The sequence below is a fragment of the Phyllostomus discolor genome, chromosome 10 (genome assembly GCF_004126475.2).
Source record: "Phyllostomus discolor isolate MPI-MPIP mPhyDis1 chromosome 10, mPhyDis1.pri.v3, whole genome shotgun sequence".
Taxonomy (NCBI): domain Eukaryota; kingdom Metazoa; phylum Chordata; class Mammalia; order Chiroptera; family Phyllostomidae; genus Phyllostomus; species Phyllostomus discolor.
Genome location: NC_040912.2, coordinates 57,964,047 through 57,986,634, shown reverse-complemented (window position 1 = coordinate 57,986,634; position 22,588 = coordinate 57,964,047). Strand labels below are relative to the sequence as shown.

The window sequence follows — 22,588 nt, the reverse complement described above, 5'->3', positions numbered from 1 at the left end:
TATATGCATAACTTATAGACACAAAAAACAGAGTGGTGATAGCCAGAGGGAAAGTGTGGGGAGGTTAGGTAGAGGTGGGCAAAGTGGGGATAAATGAGGATGGAAAGAGATTTTGCTATGGGCAATGGGTCCATGATGTAGTGGACAGATGATGTTTTGTTCAGTTGTACACTTGAAACCTGGTTTTGTGAATCAGTGTCACCCCAATGTATTCAATAAAATAATTGTCTCATAAGTGCTGAGGAAAAGAAAATGGTTCAAAAATAGAAACATGTTCTATGTAAAAAGAGTTAAAAGCATCGCATAAAGCTACTGATAGAATCAACTTATGTTTACCTTAAGACTCTATGCTCATGTTTCACAACCTATGCTTTGTCTCCAAAGCTGGCTTTGCCATGTAGACTTTCTCTCCCACAGCCTTTCACAGAACAGGAAAGTGTTTTCCCATCTTTCCACCCAAAGGCATATAGTGGTCCTATTTGTTTAGCTAGATGCAGAAGAAGGAGCACCTGAACTGGAATGAATACTATTCTATCCCATCACACTCTGCTTTGCATTTTATTCATCAATGTGCATGCATCCTTTCTCCATTGGCTATAAGTTATTTAAAGGCAATGATATTCTACTAGTCTTTGCTTCCTTCCATATCTAATAGCACAATCTACATATACTATAGGCTTAATAAAATTTGAAGAAGTAGTAAATGAATAAACTGTGAGAAGATGGGATTAATGGCAAAAGAGAATTTGACCATCACTGCCAAGAAATGGCTATTTGTGCTTAATACAAGGGGAAACATACATCAAACATAGAGTCTGTGGTTTCTCACAGTCATAATGAGAGTGAAGGGTATTTGACCTGAGATTTTAAAAATACATGAACAGCTCCAGCAAAGTATAGCTAATAACATGGGACAATGTTAGTCATGGGAGGATGGTGACAATATTTTTGTTACATGACAAGTGAAATGAAGAAACTAAAATGTCTGATGCTGAGGATGTCATTTGGTATTTTGCCTAATAAAATTATCTGTGATTTTTTTTAAAAAGTACAAAATAAATGTCCTAGAAGGACGAGAATAAATGGCAACCATCTGTTATAACAGGGACATCAACAGATGTTAGTAGGGCAAAAATAAGGTAGAATGAGGACATGAGAAAAAGAACTAGTACATACTGACAACCTGATATGCTCAAAACATTAAAATACTGGTTATACTAAGGGAACATTTGACATCTTTAAAAAAAACTTTTATTGTTGACACTATTACATTTCCCCAACTTTGCCTGCCTCCATGCAGCCCCCACCCCTACCAGCACCACACTGTTGTCTGTATCTATGAGTTATGTATATATATTCTTTGGATATTCCTTTCATCTAGTCCCTCTCTCCTGCCTCTTCTCTAATAGCTGTCAGTCTGTTCCATGTTTCCATTCCTCTTTTTCTATTTTTCATCAGTTTTGTCCCCCTTTTCAAAAATTAGAGTTTTAGTATATTGTCATAAACTAACTCCATGACTTTTGAAATATAATATAATGTCCACAGACAACCAATTCTCCATATTTACTGCAGTACCAGCAATCTTCAATTTACAAAAAATACTCAAATTTACAAATACTCAAATTTATTGACAAAATCATTTTAGGACATTTAAATACATTTCCCTTAGAAAGTGTATGCTTAAGTCCCAGATCAAACTGTGGACTTATTTAACACAGAAGTTTGCTAGTTTATACTAGGTACTGAACTGAGCTGCAAAGAGTATAAGCTAAATTTGATTCAGCTCGATTGCCATATAGCAAAATAGTCACTTACACAAAACGATACTTCTTGCTCATCTCACAAATGTGCTGTAAATCAACTAGAATATGCAAGTAAAATTTCTCTGAAAAGTGCACCATGATAAAGAAGTAAACTAAAAGTTTAACTGTTATAAAACCCAACTGCACATTAAAATACTGTCTTGCAGAAAAACGCATGTTTTCTTCTGTCACACGACTCTAAGTGTTTGATCTCCAAAGAGGAAATAGGATGATTATTCTGTCTCTGCCTCTGGCCCTCACATGGGCTTTATGACTGTGCTCTCACATGCCTGAAGATTAAGAAGAGAAAGCGAAATGTACATTAAAGTGCCAAATGAAGTATCTACTGATTTATGTGAAAACATCATTATGGAGATGATAATCAGTACAATATCTCAAAGTATTTGAAGATACTTCATAAAGAGTTTTAAATACAAGCAATACACATGGGATACAAAAATGGGTGGAGTGAGGGCTGACACAAAATCAATGCAATCTCTCTAATATGATTGAAGCACCTGATGTAATGTTTCCTCATCTCAAACATAAGTCCTTGCTCCTGGCATCAGTAGCTCCTCATCACATGATTTTCTTCCCTGGCAAAAAACCAGCTAAGCATGCATCTGAAAGGCTTTTCCTAAATCAGTTCATCTCCACTTCCAGGCTCCTTCCTTCTCTGTTTGCTCTATGTTCAATGCCTTACTGCTTTGTCCACCTTACATCTGGTTTAATTTAGTGCCAGCTCTAGTCTTGCTGCCATGATTTAACTGACCCCCATGCCTTTTCAATTGGCAACATGTATCAAGACCTCTTTGTCTTTTCCAGGTATCCTCTTTTAAGGATGACCCACACAAATGGGCCTGGAAAATTATGTCTGGCAAATTTCCACACTTTAATTCAGGTCCCAGCCAGTAAAATGACAGACCTCAAGTCCCAACCTAAATATTTAGTGTACAGAAAGTTGTACAGCAGTCAAAAGTGCATACAGTCTCTCATGTTCTCCCTCCCTTTCCCACTCCCTGTCCCCTCCAAGTAAGCCCTGACACCTCTCCCCTTCCCACCATGGCCTGCCCCAGGTCAGCATCCAGCTCTGCTCTACTTCTCAGGATGAAGGCAGATCTGGTCTGCTAATCTTATTACTGTCACCAAGCACTCAACTTGCTCATTTTCAGCACATGGAAAAACTGATTTTAAAACAACAAAGTGGTGTATTTTAGAGCCAAAGTACTTTCTGAATCATTTATATTTCATTTCAAGTACTTTTCCCCCTTCCTCATGAGAAAAAAATAACTTACATTAGCATGACAAAGTTCTCAGTGGTTTTTGTTCAGTCTCTCCTATTCAGTAATTTTTAACTTATGTGAAAAGGATAAAAATGTCATTTGTAAGTAAATTTCAGCTAGTCTGATTATATGTATTGAGCACTAAGGTAAACTGCACTAGACTGTAATTTAGGAAAAGGTGCTATTACCATACTAATGATCGAAGCCACAGGATAGGGAACAAAAGACATGATTTAAAACCCTGATCAGCAATTACCTAACTGTGTGACCTTAAGTACACTATTTAATATCTTTGAGCACAGTTTCCTTACTATGAAAAGAAAAGATGAGAGACTCTAGTCTTTTCTAGGTTTACTATTTTATAATTATAATACTAAAATTAGTCATTTAGTTATAAGCCTAAAAAGAAATTAAAACATATAAAATGTAAATATTTGAAACTAACAAATTTACAAATGTGTTTCAAAGAAAGGTTTATTCATTGCTATTAAGCATGAATTTGTTAGAAACATCTGGCTATCTACTACTGAAGCTTGACATTTCTCTAACAAAAAAGTGATATGCATTTTAATTAGGTTGCTTTAAAATCTCATCCCTCTTTATTATTTTGAGGTATGTGTCTATCTATTCATAATCTCTCAGTATATCTCCATATGTGTGTGTACACACACACACACACAGAAATGTAATAAAAGGAAAAAGTAAAGAATTACAGAGTTACTTTTGACCAAAGAGGAAGGAATGAGACTTACAGGAGCTGCAGAATTTTTGATCGTGACACTTGGGGTGGTAGCTCGCAGGGCTCCACTCACTCCATGGTAGTATTTGAAGCAGATCTTAGTTTCAGCTGAAAGAAAAAAATAAAATGGGGTTGAGAAATAAGGTATAACCCAGGAAAAAGTAGCCAGGGCCAGAGAGGACACTCTAAATAACTGCAACATGGTTTCTCCTGTGGACCCAGGGAAAGCAGATAATTACTAAGAATGGCTCCCGGTCTCAACCTAGGCTCAAATAAAAAAATACCAGCAATTTTTATACAGGAACCTCTCATACAAGCTGCACTTCAGGAAGAAATTGCACTGAGCTGTCTGCCTCCTACACTGTACTGCCTGCCTACACTGTGTTCCTTCCATCAGTGCCATCCCTTATAAAGAAGTTCCTGGCATTCTATTTCAATCAATAAGATTGAGGCTTTCCACATCCACTGGAAGATGCCCCACAACTATGTCCCCAATGGGACATAGTTGATATAGCTTCTTCACTGACCAGTCAGAGCAGCTCCACTTTGATCAATCAAAACAGTGCCTTTTGGACCAATCAGACTGTTAGGATTTGGAGTCTTCATTCTCATTAAGATAAATCAATCAGGGATGGGGGTATCTGTATATAAGTATACTTACATATACTTATATATACTTATATACCAGTATATATACTTATATATACTTATATACCTGTATACAAGTCAGCTGCCCTTTTACTCTGAGAGCACACCTTTTCCTTTCTGCCAACGAATGAAGACTGTGTTTCCCCACCTAGAGCTGAGACACCCAAGTTTTCTCTCTGGGGCAGACCAGTGTGGAGCAGAGCTGACCAGCAGGGTACAGAGCAGATCAAATCATCAAAGAGAAGAGCAAAGCTACCCTGTAGGCAACAAATCTGGCCCCAGGGCTTGCTCAACTCAGAGCCCCCTGATAACTGTGCTGTTTTCAAAGCTATGTTATATCACAGTTGAGCTGTTCCATAGCCATGCTGTATTTACAGCTGTGGTGTATCACAATTGAGTTGTTCCACAGCTGGGCTGTATCACAATTGAGCTGTTTGCATTGAATAAACATTCTTTCTTAAATGCATTACAAATTAGGGATTCTTGTTGGAGTTGAATTTAAGCCAAGGATTTTGCTGAGACTCCCATGATGCAGGCAGGTCCCAGTTGACAATGATAATCAACAGGTGGCCTCATGGACAGATTTGACTTCTTTCTAAAATGTACAATAAAAACTGTTTTGACCTTAGCATTTTTTAACCAAGTTAAAACCATTATTTAGACTTCTGTATTATAGGTTATCACAAGAGGCTATTTCTTTTAAACTCTTAGTTCTAAGATTTTAGACAGTTCAATGCCTACCAATGGTTTATTTCTTTTTTTTAAATTTTATTTAAATTGTTGCAGTACAATTTTCTATCTTTTACTCCCATCCCAACCCACCCACCCAATGGTTTATTTCTTATGTAATTTTTTTATATAATTCATTGTGATTAAAAGCTTGGGGATTTGGAAGAAGACATTGAGAAGTTATTGGAGCACAAGGAAGACAATGTTTTCTAAACACAAGTACATATCAATAATGAACTCTGTATATCAATTTGTCCTTTTTTTATAAGCAGCAAAGATATGTCCTTGGGGAATCATGCTGTTTGTTTTTAATTTTAGCTATATTTTTAATAATATGTGAGACAATGAGCAAGTCAATCTCCCTGTACCACCTGCTCTTTATGTGTAAAATAGGACCAACAATAATACCTACTTCATAAGATGTGGAATGCTTAATAAAAGTGCTTAAATTTCAACTAGGTTCTCAGTGAATATTAGTGATGAAGATGATGATGATGACTACATGATAAGGTTGTGAGCCTATTACTTTCTGGCATTATGTTCTATAGAGGACAATATTTGGGGCCATACTGAGTTTAGTTCATAAGGTGACCTGCTTTCCCCAATTCACTGGTATAGAACTTTTCTTTTTAATTTGAAAAATTTGTAAGACTATGTTTTAATCACTTATATAAATTTTATTTTATAGAATTTATTGGAGTCACATTGGTTAATAAGTTAAATAGATTTCAAGTGTACAATTCTATAATACATGATCTGTATGTCGTATTGTATATTCACCACTCAAAGTCAAATCACCTTCTGTCACCATTTATCCCCCCTTTATTATCCTCTACCTGCCTCCACTCCACTTTGTCTCTAACAATAACATGCTGCTGTCTGTCTCTATGAGTTTTTTTCTTACTTCCTTCACCTATTACACCCAGCCCCCCAATCCTCTGAGAGCTGTTAGCCTGTTCTCTATGATTATGTTTCTATTTTGTTTATTTTATTCATTCAATTCCACATATGAAACCATATGGCATTTATCTTTCTCTCACTGGTTTATTCACTTAGCCTAATACCCTTTAGGTACGTCAATGCTGTTACAAACAGTAAGATTTATATTTTATTCTCATATATATTTTATTGATTTTGCTATTACACTTGTCCCATTTCCTCCCTTTGTTCCCCTCCTCTCTTAACTCCCCTCCCACCACCATTTTCCCCACCTTATTTCATGTCCATGGGTCATACATATAAGTTATTTGGCTCCTCCATTTCCCATGCTATTCTTAACCTCCCCCTGCCTATTTTGAACTTGCCATTTATGACTCTTATTCCCTGTATCTTTTTTCCATTCTCCCCCCATCCTCTTCCCACTGATAACCCTCCATGTTATCTCTAATTCTATGGTTCTGTTCCTGTTCTAGTTGTTTGTTTAATATATTTTTTAGGTTTAGTTGCAGATAGTTGTGAGTTTGTTGTCATTTTACTGTTCATATTTTTTATCATCTTCTTTTTCTTAGATCTAAGTCCCTTTAACATTTCATATAATAAGGACTGGGTGATGATTAAACTCCTTTAATTCGACCTTCTCTAGCAGGCACTTTATCTGCCCTTCTATGCTAAATGATAGTTTTGTTGAATAGAGCAATCTTGGATGTAGGTCTTTCATGACTTTGAACACTTTTTCCAGCCTCTTCCTGCTTGTAAGGTTTCTTTTGAAAAATCAGCTGAAGTCGTCGGGGAATTCCTTTGTAGGTACTGTCTCCTTTTCTCTTGCTGCTTCTAAGATTCTCTCCTTATCTTTCATCTTGGGTAATGTAATTATGGTGTGCTTTGGTGTGTGCTTCCTTGAGTCCAGCTTCTCTGGGATTCTATGTGCTTTCTGGACTTCCTGGAAGCCTATTTCCTTTGCCAGATTGGGGAAGCTCTCTTTCATTATGTTTTCAAATAAGTTTTCAATTTCTTGCTCTTCCTCTTCTTTTGGCACCCCTGTCATTCGGATGTTGGAACATTTAAAGTTGTCCTAGAAGTTTCTAAGCTTCTTCTCATCTTTTTTTTTTTTTTTTTCAAATTCTTGCTTCTTCAATCTGTTCTGGTTAAATGGCTATTTCTTCCTTCTGGTCCAAACCATTGATCTGAGTCCCAGTTTCCTTCCTATCACTGTTGGTTCCCTGTACATTTTCCCTTATTTCACTTTTCATGGTTTTCACTTTGTCCTCTATTTTGTGAACATACTCAAACATTTCTGTGAATGTCCTGATTACCAGTGTTTTGAACTGTGCATCTGATAGGTTGGCTATCTCTTTGTCACTTAGTTGTATTTTCTCTTTGGCTTTGATCTGTTCTTTCATTTGGGACATTTTTTTTCTTAGAGTGCCTGTTACATTGTAAGGGGTGGAGACTTGGTATTCACCAGAGCAGGGCAACCCACATTGCTGCATTGCAGTGCTGTGTGTAGGGGAAGGGTCTGAGAGGGAACAGTGCTGCTTCCTTTGCTCTTGCTACCTTTCAGTCACTTCCTCCTCTACACACAAGCAAATGGGACCCTTCTGGTTCTGATTCCTGGGTGAGCAATTTTGTGTACATTCTGGGACCCTGTGGGTCTCTCCAATCAACTCTCCTGTGAGACTGGGAGTTGCTCCTGCTACCACAACCTCCATAGATTTTTTTTTAGTCAGAGGTTTTAAGGCTTTATTTCCCCATGTTGGAACCCTGGGTTTCAGGGTGTGTCTTGCTCCCCAGTTCTGCCTGGTTTATCCACACATAATTGTGGGACCTCCTGGTCCACCAGCTGCTGCCTTACCACCACCCTGCCCACCCAGATCCTCTAGCCACCATTTTGCCACGAGTCCTCTCCACCCCAGCTGCCCATCTGTGCCCCTCCTACCATTCTGAATGAATGTTTATTTAACACCTTGGTTGTCAGACTCCCATACAGTTTGATTTTATGGCAGTTCTGGTTGTTTTTTGTTTTTAAATTTGTTGTTGTCCTTCTTTTGGTTGTGCAAGAAGGCACAGTATATCTACCTATGCCTCCATCTTGACAGGATGCTCAGATTTACTTATTTTTTATGTTTGAGTAGTATTCAATTGTGTAAATATACCATAATTTTTCCCCTCTCATCTCCTGATGGGCACTTGGGATGCTATAAAATTCTGGCTATTGTAAATAGTGCTGCAACAAACATAGGGGTATACATTCTCTTTTGAATCAGAATTTCTGATTTCTGATGTATTCACAGAAACATAATCACTGGGTCACAAGGCAGTTTTGTTTTTATTTTTTGAGAAAAATAATGTTTTCTACAGTGGCTGCACCAATATGTATTTCCACCAACAATGCACAAGGGTTCACTTTTCTCTGCATCCTCACCAGCTCTTGTTGTTTGTTGAATTATTAATAGTAGCTATCCTAACAGATATGAGGTAATAACTTATTGAGTTTTTTCTGAAGTCATTCTTTTATTATTCACACATATATCTGCTATTTGCTGAATTTCCTCTAACTACAAGTCTAACTTTGCATGTCATTAAATGTGACAAAATTCATGTCAGGTTCCAAGGGCTAAACTGAAAATGAATAAATGTGTTCTATATTAAACTTTTACAGAAGGCCCAGGGGATTAAAAACAGACTTCTAAAGGTGAAAAGCAGGTGTAGATGCTTCTCCCTCTTTGGGCCCTTAGCATGTATTTCATATGGTATCACCAAATCTGAAAACTCCTCAGGGGCAGATTTCTTTTCCAAAATTTGCAGACACTGCAGATCAAGAGCCCATGCAGTTGGATCTGTTTAACAGCTTTGTTTATAGATTTTGAGTGGTTCAATACCTATGAAAACCAATATTACCCTTTTGCATATTTTTCATGGGTATAATTTCAACATCATCTTACACATTCTCTGAATCCACCCACCAGTAGTACTTGGATAACTTTACAGCAAAAATTAGAGCTGGGAGTAAAAACATGGTAGTTTTTCCTATGCCAAGCCAAAACAAATTCGTGGGTTTGATGATGTAGCTGCACAGAAACACATCAACAGCAGAATCTAAAGTGGTGGCCCTGGGCTTGCAGGCTGCAATTTCTTCACAATAGAGGTCTTTACCCACTGCAGATAATGTTCAAAATATACAATTATCATATTCCCATACTTCTTACTTTCCTGAACAATAACAGAGGAAGTACGATTTGTGATAAAGTCCTGAGCAGAATCCAAAGAGGAAATGATATTGTACACTTTCACCTTCAATCCATTGCTTTTGTGTTGAAGCTCCTGAATGCTTTGGCAAAGAGTTATCATGGATGATCCCTCCATGACCAGAGGCATGAGTTGGTCATGGTAAATCATTCTAATCTTCTGTGCATTACTTGCCAGGGACTGTTTCAAGCTTCCGTGGGGCAACTTGTTGGCTTTTTCTTCTAGACCATCTGCAAATGTTAAAAAATTCGCTTTTGTGGGTATTTTAGCTATCTCTGCCGATTAAGAGCCATAATCTACTCTGTATACCCCAGAAGAGCTGAAATCCTGAAGGTTGCTTTTTTTCCCCTGCCACATCTAGTAGGACAGTATCGTCAATCTTCACCTTCATGTCTTCAAAATCGTGACTTAAGCTTTTGGTAAACTCTTGAATGTTGATATATTCACTGATATTGTATATGTTCCCCAGCCTCAGTGTAGCATAAATGCCTTTATTGTCTTTGCAATTGCTGTGAACTTGTTCAAAACTGTGATTAATATCTGGTTTATTAAGTACCATGCCAGAGAGATAGTATTTCCATTTCTCATTTAGTAAATACAGTGTGTCCAAAATCTGGAATAATTTCTTGTTTTGGTAAGGTTCACAGACCAGTTTTTCCACATTTCCACCAATGACAAAAGTAAAAACGACAAAGATCATCAATATCCAACAAAAGAGGAAACTGACACCAACTGCTAACATGAGGAAAATGCCCCTGGTGTTTGAGATGCAGCCTTGCCTGGTGGGAGTGGCATTCCAGTCATAGCCAAATAAGCTACACATTAAGCCCAGGTAACAAAAAATCACAGTGAGAGTCAGCAAACAGCAAGCATCCAAGCCACCCAGCCACCATATTCTTCCAATGAAGGTAATCTGCAGTGGATGTAAATTTCAATGTAATCAATGTAATCTAAGAAACTTGACAGTTTATCCTGAATAGAAATCTGTTCACTTATGTTTTTGATATTTGAACTAATGGAATTCAAGGTATCTTTGATAACTGATACCATGTAAACAGTTTGGTTTTGCACCCTCTCAGGTATATCATTAAAGGATTTATAGCCCTCTTGAACCAGGATGGACAAATCTATTAGAAGAATATCAGTAACATCAATTTGCTTATACACAGATGGGAGCTGACCCAAGTTGGTGTTGTCATCTAGTTGGTTTAGAGTCATTCTGATACATTGCAAGTGGCCATCTCCTGTGTGCAGAGCATATGAGGTCATTGAGTGATTGCTCCAGGTTCATCTTAACATGATGCAGGCTGGTGCTAAGTCTTGCAGTTGATGTTTTCAGCTCCTTTAAAGTTTTGTTCACATTCAACAGGGCTTTTTTTTGTCTCTTTGATTGCCACTGCCATGGCCTCGATGTCATCAAGAACAGGGACTTTAGGTTTCAGTTGTTCGTGAATTCCACCTCCAAGTAATGACTTAATATTGTCCAGATCTAAGAATGTATGTCTTCTTCTTAGCTGTGGTGTACTGGCCCAGTACATAGTTGATTTGTGATGGAGCTTCACTCGGGAGAGTTCTCAAGTCTCTAAAATTGCTGTCTGCCAGTTTCCATGTCTTGCCAACCTGGATCCTGAGGTGGTCATTGCCATAAAACCATAGACGATACTAATGCTTATAAATATACAAATCATCAAGAAGGAGATTGCATAGCATTTCCCCAGGAAGGCCCCATTCCTCTTCTGTCACTGGTGCATTTCTCCACTGCATTTGTTATAGCATTGGCACAAATGGAAGGAAAACACCACCAGAGGCATCAGAACAACAAAGAGCAGCCCCAGGGCAACAAAGTTAATAATCCCCATTTCAGAGTGGATGATATTCTGATAATCAGTTGAAAGTCTAAACTTCTTTTGTATTATTTTTCTTAAAATACCTTCTGGAAAAGCATTGCACTGCACCACATGGAGGAAGACATGCACCATTTAAAAGAGAACTTCAATGGGTCCAGGTGTGTGAGTCTTTGGTTTCATATTTCATTGAAGTCAATTCAAATTCCAGACTATCAGGACTCCTGGGGGTGATGGAGATCCTTCTAAAATGGTATTCTAAAAAGACAGAGCCCCTTCTGAAAAGACAGAGCCCCAGCAGCAGCAGGAAGCTGAGTATCAGGGTCATGGCTAGCAAGATGCCCCCCATATAAGGTAGAAGTGGGGGCCCCCTGCCTCAGAGGTTTTGGAAGCTGAGGATGAGCCAGGAGCATGTGTTTCTGTGCAGAAGAGGCATGGGGAGGACTGGGTCTTTGGAGTTGTTAGTGTCTTGGTCAGGCTGGCATGTGTGATCTCCAGAGGGGTCAGTCTCTCTAGGAAGAATCCCCTGCCCAGAAGCCTGCTGATGAGGTACCTGGACCACCTTGCCCACCTGTCAGCCCTTCTGGCCACTCTCAGGCTTGCATGACTTGCCAACGTGTCAGGGTGGGGTCTCAGGGGACTGGGAGGAGAAGGGCAGAGAAAGAACCCCTCAGTTTACCATTCTTGCCCCCAGCTTTCTAGACTTATTGTGATTTTAATTTGTATTCCTCTAATGATTAGTATGTGGAGCATCTTCTCATATGTCTATTGGCCATCTGTATGTACCCTTTCAAAAGCAGTGTATTCAGGTTCTATGTCCATGTTTTTTTAATTAATTGATTTATTTATTGTTGTGCAGTTATGGTTGTCTCACAGATTTCCACATTGCTCACTCCAACACTGTCCCCCCACTCCCGCATTGTGGGAGTCTCCCCACTCCCTCCATTGTCCATGACTATGATTCCTCTATTTGTGTTCATTTGCTTGCCTTTTCCACTTCTTTCCCACATGAACCACCTTCCTCCTCCCCTCTGGCCACTGTCACTTTGTTCTTTATTTCCAAGTCTCTGGTTCCATTTTGTTCATTTGTTTGTTTTGTGGATTACGTTCCAATTACAAGTGAGATTGTATGGTATTTGTTTTTCACTGCCTGGCTTATTTCACTTAGCATAATGCTCTACAGTTCCATCCATGCTGTTGTGAAGGGTAGGAGCTCCTTCTTTCTGCTGCATAGTATTCCATCATGCAAATGTACCACAGTTTTTTGACCCATTCATTTACTGATGGGTACTTAGGCTGTTTCCAGCACTTGGCCATTGTAAAGAAAGAAAGTTCTATCTTTAGTTTTTTTAAGGAAATTCCAAGCTGTTTTCTACAGTGTCTGTACCAATCTGCATTCCCACCAGTGGTGTACTAGGGTTCCCTTTTCTCCACAACCTCACCACCACTTGATGTTTGTTGATTTATTAATGTTGATGGCTGCTTTTAATTGGATTGATTGTTGTTTGATGTTGAGTTGTATTAATCTCTTTATGAATTTTGGATATTAATGCCTTATCAGATGTATCATTAGTAAATATGTTCTCTCATTCAGTCAGTTGTCATTTTGTACATGGTTTACTTTGCTATGCAAAACATTTTAGTTTGATGTAGTCCCATTAGTTTTAATCAATCTATTTAGATATTCTGATTTTTCCTAATTCAGTTTTAGAAGACTACATATTTCTAGACACTTTTCCATTTCACAAAGTTGTTCAATTTTTGGCATACAGTTCTTCAAAATATTTTCATACAAACCTTTGTACTTTCACAGTCAGTTATTACTTTTCCTCTTTCAATTCTGATTTGAGTCACTTCTCTCTCTCTTTTTTTTGATCAGTCTTGTTAAAGTTTTATCATTCTTGCGAATCAACACTTATTTTCATTGATTTTTTGTATCATTCTTTCAGTCTTTGTGTCATTTATTTTCACTGTAATATTTATTATTTCCGTAGTTTCCCAGCCTGAGCTATTTTTTTTTGTTGGTTTATTTTTTCAATTTCTTCTAGGTATAGAATTAGATTGTTTGAGTTTCTTTTGTCTTGAGGTATGTCTGTATTTCTATGAATTTTATTATTAAGACTGCTTTTGCTATTTCCCATCAATTTTGGGCTGTTGTGTTCATTGTTATTTGTTTCAAGGGAACTTTTCAGTTCTTTTTTTATCTCATTGTTGATCCATGTTTAGTATCATGTTACTTAGTATCATGTTGTTTAGTATCATGTTATTTAGCCTCTATGTGTTTGTTTGTGTTGCAGGTTTTCTCTTTTCCCTTATAACTTATTTATAGCTTTATATTTGTGGTCTGAGAAGATGTTTCATATCATTTCAAGCTTCATGAATATTAAGACTTATGTGTCACAACATGTGGTCTATCCCAGAAAATGTCTCATGTGCATTTGAAAATAATGTATATTTTGCTGTTGTAAGGTGAAATGCTCTAAAAATATAAATTAAATGTGTCTGGGCTAGTATATCATTTAAGGCCATTGTTTCTTTGTTGATTTTTTGTCTCAAAGATGTATCCATTGGTGTCAATGGGGTATTAAAATCCCTTACTATTACTTTATTATTATTGATCTCCCCCTTTCACCCATCACGATTTTCCTTATATATTTACTCTGCTCCAGGAAGGCAACAGTCCAATTTAAAAAATGGTCAAAGGACCTGAACAGACACTTCTCCAAGAAGGATATACAGAAGACCCAGAGACATACAAAGGATGCTCAGCGTTACTAGCCATCTGAGAGATGCAAATTAAAACCACAATGATGTATCATGTCACATCAGTCAGAATGGCCATCATAAATGAATCAACAAACAATAAGTGTTGGTAAGGTTGTGGAGAAAATGGAACGCTAGTACACTGTTGATGAGAATGCCAACTGGTCCAGCCACTGTGGAAACAGTATGGCATTTCCTCAGAAAACTAAAAATGGAACTGTCTTTTGACACAGCAAATTCTACTCCTGGGATTATACCCTAAGAGCCCTGAATTACCAACTCAAAAGATCCTATGCACCACATTGTTCACAGCAGCACAATTTATAATAGCCAAATGTTGGAAGCAACCTAGGTGCCCACCAGTAAAGGAGTGGATAAAAAAAACTGTGGTGCATTTACACAATGGAATACTATGCAGCAGAAAGAAAGAAGGAGCTCCTACCCTATGTGACAGAACAGACAGAACTAGAGAACAGTATACTATGTGAAATAAGCCAGGTGGTGAAAGAGAAATACCATATGATCTCACCTATGAATGGAACCTAATCAACAACGACAAAAAAAAAAAAAAACAAGCAAGCAAAATATAACCAATGACATTGAAATAAAGAACAAACTGACAGTAACCAGTGAGGTAGGGGGAGGGGTATAATGGGGGAAAGGAGGGAAATATATATAGGATCCATGGACAAAGCCAAAGGGAGAAGGATTGAGGGTGGGAGGAGGGCGTGGGTGGGGCAGGGAAAAGTGGTGGCAGGAAAATGGAGACAGTTGTACTTGAAAAACAAACACAAAAAAGTTGAATTTTACACTCAAAAATAAATAAATAAATAAATTTGAATTTCACAAAAAAAAGATTTTCTTTTCTGCAGCACTTTTATTTTACTCCCACCACTGTTGGGGATGTGTTGCTGGGGCTTAATGCCCTCACACAACAGTAAAAGACCAAAATTTGTCATCTCTTAAAGAATTAAAAATTGCATACAAAAACTTTACATAAATTAAAAGAATGAATATATTTACAGGTGGAAATCCAAACCACTTTTCAACTCAAGGCAAATAACAAGACAGATGTTCTGGCAGGAAACATCAGCTAAGAAAGGAAAAGGGGTCCCAACGCTTGGACCCACCCAACCCCGTCAGACTGGCAGGGCAGAAATGACAACTGGTTCAGAACTCATGCCAGCCTCTAGAGAAACCCTGGAATAGGCAGCTCCTGAATGGTAATACCCTGCACACATCAGAATATGCGGCCTTGCAGTTGTCATCAAGTTCCTGGATTTCTTTCCCAGAAACATGTTCTCCTGTAAGCTACAGAGGTTTAAATCAAAGATATGTACAGGGTATTAAACATGTACCAAGGGCACAGTTAACTTGAATACAAGGTCAAAATCAGCAACTAGGTCTACAATACAGTGCTGAGATCAGATACAAGCTTCAAGATGATTTCTTTTCAAAGTCTTATTCCAGTTTCATGGGCCAGCATGAGGTGTATACATTTGCCAAGGCAAACTTAGACTCGATCAACTCATGCAGCAAATGCATCTGCCCCCAGTCCTTCAGAAGCATTTGCAGTGGACAGTGGAGTGGCCTGACTCATCATCCTCCTGCTTGCTGATCCACATCTGGTGGAAGGTGGACAGCAAGGCCAGGATGAAGCCACCCATCCACACTGAGCACTTGCACTCCAGTGGGGCAATGATCTTGATCTTCATTGTGCTGGGGGCCAGGGCCACAGATCTCCTGCAACCTGTAGGAGATGCCAAGGTACATGGTGGTCTCCCCAGACATCACAATGTTGGCCTAGAGGTCACTGTGGATGCCAATGTCACACTTCATGATGGAGTTGAACATGGTCTTGCGGATGCCACAGGACTCCATATTGAGGAAAGAGGGCTGGAAGAGGCCTCTGGACATGGAACCACTTGTTGCCAATGGTGATCACCTGTTCCTCAGGCAGCTTATAACTCTTCTTCAGGGAGGAGGGGAATTCAGTGGTGGCCGTCTCCTGCTGGAAGTCTAGGGCAACATAGCACAGCTTCTCCTTGATGTCACACATGATTTCTCACTCAGCAGTGGTGGTGAAGCTGTAGACACGCTCTGTGAGGATCTTTATGAGGTAGTCAGTTAGATCCCGGCCAACTGGGTCCAGAAGCAGCATGGCATAGGGGACAGCATACCCCTTGGAGATGGGCACTGTGTGGGTGACCTCATCCCCAGAGTCCATGACAACACTAGCAGTGTGGCCAGAGGCAGGGACCTTATATTTCTTTCAATTTGTAAAATTATATATTCAGTTTATAAAATTACATATATACATATACATTTTTTGTTCCATACTTGGGTGTTTACAGTTATCTTGTTTTCTAAATTGCTAATTAGATCCTATGCTGAATTTAATTTGACTTTGATTCCATCTAGTGTATACATCATTCCAGATATTGTATTCTTCATTTCTGACTTGTTATTTCTTATAGGTTTATGTCCTTTTTTAATGCTTATTCTCTCTTGATTTAAGTTCTCAGTAAGATCATCCATTCTTTTCCTAAGTTTCTTTAGCATCATTATGACCATTACTTTGAACTCGGCATCTGGTATTTTGGTTGCTTCCTTTTTATTTAACTCCTTTTCTGGGGTTAAGAACATTTTTAATGTTCTTTAATTGGGGGCATGTTTCTTTGTCTCCCCTTTTTGTGTGACTTTTTGTGTTTGTCTCTGTGTATTAGGTAGATCTGTTATGTCTACCAAAATTATTATTTGGCTGTATACTGTGGGTATCTTATGGGGCTCAATAGCATAATCTTCCTTGTGACCTGAGTGAGGTGCTCCAGGAATTTCTCTTGTGTGGTCTGTTGTAGTTGGGTCTTGAATGCTGTTGGCTTGTTTCTAGGTGGGTTTAACTCTCAAGCTGGCTGACTATAAATATTGACCTTAATTATATGGTGAATGAGATGCTGTGCAGGGGCTGACCTCCAAAGCAGAGTTGTTCTCAGCTGGATTTGGTGCCTACCACTCTCTTTGATTGTGTTGTTTATGTGAATAGTTAGGTAAAGCTCTGGTGTGGCCTTAAGCCCACTACTGGTTGTGTTCATTCTGGGTTTACTTGGATGGGATTCCTGTACAGGTTGATATCAGACACTGCCTGTAACTAGGCTTGGGCTACTCGTCTAAAGCCACCATGCACTTTGCTGTTTCTGTCTGCTTCTGGGCCTGGGTGTCTATGGGATGGGCCAAGCTATGTACAAGGGTTGGATTGTCCTAGCTCTGAACCAGGAGAAGATTAGTAAAATGCCCAAGGCATCCCAACATCCAACTTCTACCTGTTAGCTACTCTACCTACCCCTGCATTTGCCGTGTCTTCCTTAAGAGCCTTCTGAAGAAAAACTGTAGAGTGGGCTCAGGCTGGCTGTAACCTGCAGTCTTTACCACAAAGTAGGGCAAACAGTGTAAATAGGCAGGAGTGCTTGGGGACAGCACAACCAGGAGCTCAATAAGGGAGTGGGAAGTAGCCCCTACTCCAGAGTCATAAACTCAGTCTCTGCCCAAGTGTCTGACACTAGCTTCCCCAGAAAGAGTGCACTACAGGTTCATGTTGGGTGCAGCCAGCTGGCCCCTATGCAAGAGTCAGAAGAAGAGGTCAAGTCAGTCCCCAATTAGGGGAGTGGAACCAGCTGCACTTTTAGTGGCGGGGAAAGGCTGGCTTCTTGCACCAGTGTCACATAACCCAGTGCCAGTCTGAAACCCTGCCTAGAGGCTCTCAGGAGAAATGCTCAAAAGTACCAGCTCTGTGGAGCCCTCCAATCCTTCTGCATCTCTGAACTCAGCAGGGCAAGATGCTGGGAGCCAAGGGGCTAGCCAAGTGAGACTGCAATTGGGAAAGTGGTGCTGGTTGTACCCAGAGGTAGGTAGGAAAAGAATGTGGCCAGAGGCAGGGATCCTCCCTGACACCAGGGCAGCACAGCCCAGTATGCGTCTGAGTCTGTGAAAAGAAGCTCACAGAGAGATGTGCTCTGAAAGTCCTAAGTGTGTTCAGTACTCTATCAACTTGTGGGAATGACCTCAACAGAAAGAGGACCACCAGGGGTGGGAAGGATAACCCAAGTCAGTTTCCAGTTGGAAGCAGACCATTGTCTGTACACATGAAAAGAGAAAAGTGTCCCCCATTTCAAAGCTACACAACTCAATGTCTGCTTGAGTCTCTATCAAGAGCTTCTCCAAAAACGTTAAACAAAAGTTCCTTGTCAAGTACAGCAAACAGATCTTTCTTCAGGACTCCACCTTGGCAGGGTAGTGTCATCAGAGATTGGAGGACTGGGATAGTGCACTTCCCAATCTGGTGGTGTAAGAATAAAAGTGTGGTGTAAGAATAAAATGTAGTGTTCGACCCTGAAAATATGGCATCTGATGACAATATTGGATAGGAACTAAGCTCAGAGACCTTGGTGTCTGACCCTTCACATATTTCTTTGAGGCCACACCACCTAAATCTTCTCTGTATGACTTTCATATAACAAAGTCATCCCCCAATACTGGACCCCTGGCTGAGTTGCCAAGAACCAGATCCTGTGTGCTGGCCTTCAGGAGAGCACCTGGGTTTCTAGAAGTCTCCTTTCTCCCCGAGGCAAACAAAATCCCCAATGATTTTCACCACCAGATGTTATGTGGGTGCCTCCTCTCAGCTCTGGTGCTTGGGATGAGCATCTCAGCATAGGGTTGAGCTCTCATGCTTCTCAGAGGGAACCTTCAAAGGCAAGATACCCCTCCAGTATCTCAACCATCACATATGGGTGTGGAGCCAGTCCTTTCCACATCTCCACCCTTCACACTCTTTATGGGGCTTCTACTACAAATCCTTGATTTTAATACTTCTATTCAGCTAGCCTTCAGTTGAGGACTAATTGTTCTACAGTTTAGTTATAAATATGATTTGGTGATGAGAGGAGGCAAGTATAGTTTCTTCCTACTCCACAGGTATCTTGGTATCTTCATTTATATAAATATTTGTTTGTTTCAACGTAAAGGATCTCCAATTTGAATTCCTGTTTGTCATATATGAGAATTTGTTTTCAATTATGATGTTTTAAAAATATTGTCCACAAGTTCCTTACCATACATTTAAAATATGCTTATTATGGAAAATATGAACAATGGAGAAAATTTTAAAAATTGAGTGTTTTTTGCAAACTTGAGAGCACAAGCATACTTTGAATATATTTTCAATTCAAATATAAACCACCTCAAAAAAACAAATTTTATAATAAAGTCACATAAACTTATTTTGGTTTTACAGAATATATAAAAGTTATGTTTACACTATACTATGGTCTGTTAAGTAGCATTATGTAGCATTAAGTAGACATAGCATTATGTCTAAAAAATGTATATTCTTTAACTTAAAAATACTTTGCTTAAAAAAATGCTAACGTTTATCTGAGACTTCAGAGAGTTCAATTTTTGTGCTTACAAAATGTCTTGCCCTAGTAACATCAAAGATCACTAATCACAGGTCACCATAAAAATGTAAAAATAATGAGGCTTCCAGTCAAGATGTATGCATAGGTAGACAAGCCTCACCTTATTACACAACCGTAAGAAGGAACACAGCTAACTTAAAAATTAAAAACACCCATAACTACCTGAAAATCACACAGAAAAACACCCAGAACTGTACTGAAGTCCAACAACCAAAGATTTAAAGAAGCTATATTCATGCAGATGGGTAGGAGGAGTGGAGCCAGAGGGGCAGAGACCACTGGGTGTGGTGGTGGAGAGCAGGAGTGGAGAGGCAGAGAGGAAGAAAGGCTCAGAAGCCGTCAGAATGGGCAGCCCCACATTCATGTGTGGTGGACAAAAAACAGGGAGACACCTTGTGAGCAAGCAAGCCCAGCCCCAGGCCAAACCATGCAGCTCAGGGCTGCAGTGCCAAGAAAAATAAAGCCTTATAACTTCTGTCTGTCAACCCAGTGTGGGTTGGGGTGGTAGAAGAAACTGCCAGTACATATTCAAACCTACCTGCCCTGGAAATCACAACAAGGACAGCAGCTGGAGGGAGACCAGTTGCATATGGGAAGTGAGTAAAGTGACTGGAAATGGTGTGAGGGCCAGAGAAGGCCCCAGAAACCAGCCAGCAGCATCACTGTCCTCTCTTTTGTCTCCCCTCCACACATGGAGCCACAATTGCCCCATTCAGTTGAATACCCAAGGCTCCACCCCATATGATTTAAAAGGTGTGTTAAAACAAATCAAAGCATCTCTACCTAGGACACAGACACAGGGAAGCTGACAAAATCAGTAGGCAAAGAAATATGGCCCAAATGAAGGAACAGAACAGAACCCCAGAAAAAGAACTAAACAATGTGAGATGGTCAACCAGTCAGACACAGAATTCAAAACACTGGTGGTCCAAATGCTCAAAGATATCACTGACTATGGCTAAAGCATAAGGGAAGAAATGTAGACTCTACTAAGGAAATAAAGAAAAATCCACAGGAAACCAATAGTGAAGGGAAGGAAGCCAGGATTCAAATAAACAATTGGGAACACAAGGAAGAAATAGATATTTAATCAAAACAAAATAAGAAATAAGAATTCAAAAACAAAAGAGGAGAGTTTAAGAAGACTCTGGGACATCTCCAAAAGGCCCAACATCTGGATCGTAGAAACGACAGAAAGAGAAGAGGCAGAGAAAAAAAATTGAAAACTTACATTAAAAAAATAAAGAAAGAAAACTTCCCTAATTTTGAAAAGGAAATAGATGTACAAACCCAGGAAACACAGAGTCCCAAACAAGTTGGACTCAAAGAGGTCTACAGCAAGACATATCATAATTAAAATGCCAAAGATTAAAGATAAAGAGAGAATCTTTTTTTAAAGATTTTATTTATGTATTTATGTATTTATTTATTTATGCATTCGTTCATTCACTCATTCATTCATTCAGAGAGGGAAGGGAGGGAGAAGAGAGAGAGAGAGAGACGTCAATGTGCGGTTGCTGGGGGTCATGGCCTGCAACCCAGGCATGTACCCTGACTGGGAATCGAACCTACGACACTTTGGAAGAGAGAATCTTAAAACCAGCAACAGAGAAATGGAGAGTTACCTACAAAGGAGTTCCCATAAGACGCCAACTGATTTCTCAAAAGAAACTTTGCAGGCAAGAAGGGACTGGCAAGAAGGATGAAAAGCAAGGACCTACAACCAAGATTACTCTGTCCAACAAAGCTACCATTTAGAATGGAAGGATGGATAAAGTGCTTCCAAGACAAGGTAAAGCTAAAGGAGTTCATCATCACCAAGCCCTTATTATATGAAATGTCAAAGGGACTCATCTAAGAGAAAGAAGATAAAAACTATGAACACTAAAATGACAACTATCAACTGAATCCTAAAAAAAAAAACAAAAAAAAACAAAAACAAAAACAAAAACAAAAACAAATGAAGCAAAAAACTAAAACAGGAATAGAATCATAGATATGGCAATCATTTAGAGGGTTATCAGTGGGGTGAGGGAGGGGAGCAATGGGGGAAAGGTAAGGGATTTAGAAGCACAATTGGGTAGGTACAGAATAGACTAGGGGGATGTTAAGAAGAGTATAGGCAATGGAGAAGCCAAAGAACTTAACATGCATAACCTATGGGTATGAACTAAGGGAGGGATTGCTAGAGAGAAGGAGGCAACCAGGTGGAATGGGACAAAGGGGGGAAATTGAAACTGTAATAACAAAATCAATAAAAATACTTAAAATGTAATAATAATGAAAAATTCCAAATATTGCAAAGTTACCCAAGAAATGACAGAGACATGAAATAAGCAAATGAAAAAATGGAACTTACAGTTTTTCTTGACACCAAATTGTATAAACCTTTAATTTATAAAACAAAAAATGCAATATCTGTTAAGCACAATAAAACAGGGTATGCTTTTATATAATATTGTATTTTGCATTTTTAAATTAACATTAAATAATCATTCTCAACTATCATTTAAAACTTTGCAGATAACATCCCTTTGTCTATGAAGTCACCAAAATGATTATTAATTTGTAAATATTTCCCTATTTTGGGAAATTGGGGCTTTTCCCTAAAAATGAATGGCCTCTTGAAAATCATTTTGAAGTTCAGGTTTCTTCCCTAGAGGAATACAGTAAAAATTGCTAGTTGTATATCCAACACCCATTCTACCTTTTTCCTTAATGAGAGAATCTAAATTTTATGTTCACTTATGTTTTTTGTCATTGTTATTTTGGGATTTTGGTTACATTTAGCTAACTTACATAGAAAAGATTCTTGACATAAAATATATGAATATTGCAATATTCTTCTGTAGATGATATGCATATTTTAGGATTCTCCCTGCCTGTGTCCAAATTGTTTTCCAAAAGTCATTTTATGCTTCCACCAGAAAATGTAATTCTAACCATGTTATAGAACCCTGGCTAACATTGAGCATTATCAATTAAATATAAACTTAAAATAATATCTCATTTTTATTTATTTGATTACTAGTAAGATTACACATTTTTAAATCAAGTTTGAGTTAGCCACATTGAGCTGTGTGCCTCAGTTGGTTGGGCATCAAACTGCAAAGCAAAAGAT

General features: G+C 38.8%; 1 protein-coding gene and 1 pseudogene across 1 annotated transcript in view; both read right to left on the bottom strand.

Moving 5' to 3' along the window:
• The window catches only part of HECW1 (HECT, C2 and WW domain containing E3 ubiquitin protein ligase 1), a 583,340-nt gene that overhangs the window by 455,763 nt on the left and 104,989 nt on the right, over positions 1-22,588 (bottom strand). The window contains 1 exon segment of the mRNA XM_028525426.2: positions 3,838-3,932. Within this exon segment, the coding sequence (XP_028381227.1) occupies positions 3,838-3,932 (95 nt within the window).
• LOC118497137 lies at positions 14,985-16,127 on the bottom strand (annotated as a pseudogene).